The 1,872-nt window shown below is 61.9% G+C and overlaps 1 protein-coding gene across 1 annotated transcript; it reads left to right on the top strand.

The window, feature by feature from the left end:
* The first annotated feature begins 307 nt into the window (after positions 1-307).
* LOC107110707 (hemoglobin subunit beta-2-like) lies at positions 308-1,840 on the top strand. Its single transcript, XM_015411504.1, has 3 exons — positions 308-452; positions 584-806; positions 1,626-1,840. Exons 1-3 carry the CDS (start codon positions 361-363, stop codon positions 1,752-1,754), a joined length of 444 nt encoding a protein of 147 aa, XP_015266990.1. The 5' UTR covers positions 308-360; the 3' UTR covers positions 1,755-1,840.
* The last annotated feature ends 32 nt before the right edge of the window (positions 1,841-1,872 follow it).

Here is a 1,872-nt window from a genome sequence, read left to right as displayed (position 1 = left end):
GGTCACACGGAAGCCAGGCGAGGAACCCTCTGGGCCCCGGAAGCACCACTGGCCGCCTGCTCCTTGGGATGACAATGCGTGGTGCTTATCTCTGGGGAGGGCGTTGCCTGGCTGACAATGACAAGCCTGCCAGGAAGTGCCTCCCCGCCCCCCGCCCCCCCCCGGGCACGGCCACACCCTGTGGAAGGCCGCCACCTTCCCTCCCTCCCCGGCTATGGCCAATGACTGGACCCAGCCGGCAAGGAGGAGCTTCAGTCCAGGGGGATAAAAGTCCCCCGGAGGAGACCCAGCCGCAGGAAAAGGCTTTCCCCAAACAGCCAAGAGGAGCTCCCAGTCCCGATCCACCCCCAGCCGTCAGCCATGGTGCACTGGACCGAAGAGGAGAAGAAGATCATCACCGCCATATGGGCCAAAGTTGACGTGGCGGAAACTGGCGCCAATGCCCTTGCCTGGTAAGTGGGATGATGTGTGTGTGTGTGTCTGTGAGAGAGAGAGAGAGAGAGAGAGATGTTTGGGTGCTGCTCCTCCTGGGAGAAAGACTAACCCTCCCTGTGTGTGTGTCTCCCCCTCCCCCTCCCCCCAGCCTGCTGGTGGTGTACCCCTGGACCCAGAGGTTCTTCGCCGACTTTGGGAACCTCTCCAGCGCCACCGCCATCTGCGGCAATCCCAAGGTGCGCGCCCATGGCAAGAAGGTGCTCACCTCCTTCGGGGATGCCATCAAGAACCTCGACAACATCAAGGCGACCTTCGCCAGCCTGAGCGAGCTGCACTGCGACAAGCTGCACGTCGACCCCGAGAACTTCAAGGTGAGCCTGGGGGGCAAGGGTGGGGTGTGTGTGGGGGTCAATGTTCCCCCCGAGCTGTGGAGTCCTGTGAGCAAAAAATTCTACCTTGTGAGCTACTGGCATGAAAGCTGTGAGTGAGCGATTTGGCTGCTGCATGAATTAGTTTGCTCTGGAGCCCCATCCCTTCCTGTGCAGAGACAAAAATGTGTGAGCCAGAGGCTAAAAAACGAGAGCTAGCTCACACTGACTCAGCTTAGAGGGAACACTGGTGGGGGTGGTCGCCTGAGTCCCAGTCCCTCTTGAGCTGCCTTGGTTCTCGGGGTGGCTATACACCACCCTGGCCTCCTTCCCAATCCGCCTTCAGTGGCAAGACGCCCCCATCTCCTGGTATAGAATCCTAGAGTGGGGAGGGACCTGCAGGGTCATCTAGTCCAACCCCCTGCACAAGGCATAAGGCAAGAAAACACCAAACCCCCCCCCCCCCCAGTGACCCCTGCTCCAAGCCCAGAAGATGGCAAATAACCCTTCCCGGATCCCCGGCCAAACTGGCCTGGAGAAAAATGGCTTCCTGACCCCAAAGTGGCGATCCGTATTTCCCTGGGCGTGGAAGAAAGGGCCACGAGAACGAAGCCCTGTTCACTGGAGGAAAACCGCCCAGGAGGGAGAGAAGAGAACTGGGGTGGGCGGGCATGGGGAGTGGGAGAGGAGACCATCCCCCCTGGTGAATGGGGCGCAGCTGGACACGGTGTGTGTGTGTGTGGGGGGGGTTGCCCTTCCAAACCCGGAGGCGGTGCGAGTGCCGGCCCGGGCCCCCCTCACGCCCCCCCTCTTCTCTTGCAGCTCCTGGGCGACGTCCTCATCATCGTCATGGCCTCCCACTTCGGCAAGGACTTCACCCCCGCCGTCCACGCCGCCTTCCACAAGCTGGTCCGCGTGGTGGCCCACGCCCTGGCTCACCGCTACCACTAGTCCTCCTGCCCGGGACACGCGGTGGCCCCCTCTCCCCCTCCCCACCCCTGTGATGTGACAGCCGAATAAAAGCCATGGCCTGTGAACCGACTGGACTCCCTGTGCCTTTGCGGGTGCT

The sequence above is a fragment of the Gekko japonicus genome, unplaced genomic scaffold, assembly GCF_001447785.1.
Source record: "Gekko japonicus isolate JY-2015 unplaced genomic scaffold, Gekko_japonicus_V1.1 scaffold6035, whole genome shotgun sequence".
NCBI lineage: Eukaryota > Metazoa > Chordata > Lepidosauria > Squamata > Gekkonidae > Gekko > Gekko japonicus.
This window is presented reverse-complemented; position numbering and strand designations above follow the sequence as displayed.

Bases quoted from the DNA above. Each gene is read 5' to 3' on its own strand.
- LOC107110707 (XM_015411504.1), top strand. From the start codon at position 361: ATGGTGCACTGGACCGAAGAGGAGAAGAAGATCATCACCGCCATATGG. The intron at 453-583 runs GTAAGTGGGATG...CCCTCCCCCCAG, and splicing joins GGCGCCAATGCCCTTGCCTG to CCTGCTGGTGGTGTACCCCT. The intron at 807-1,625 runs GTGAGCCTGGGG...CTTCTCTTGCAG, and splicing joins TCGACCCCGAGAACTTCAAG to CTCCTGGGCGACGTCCTCAT.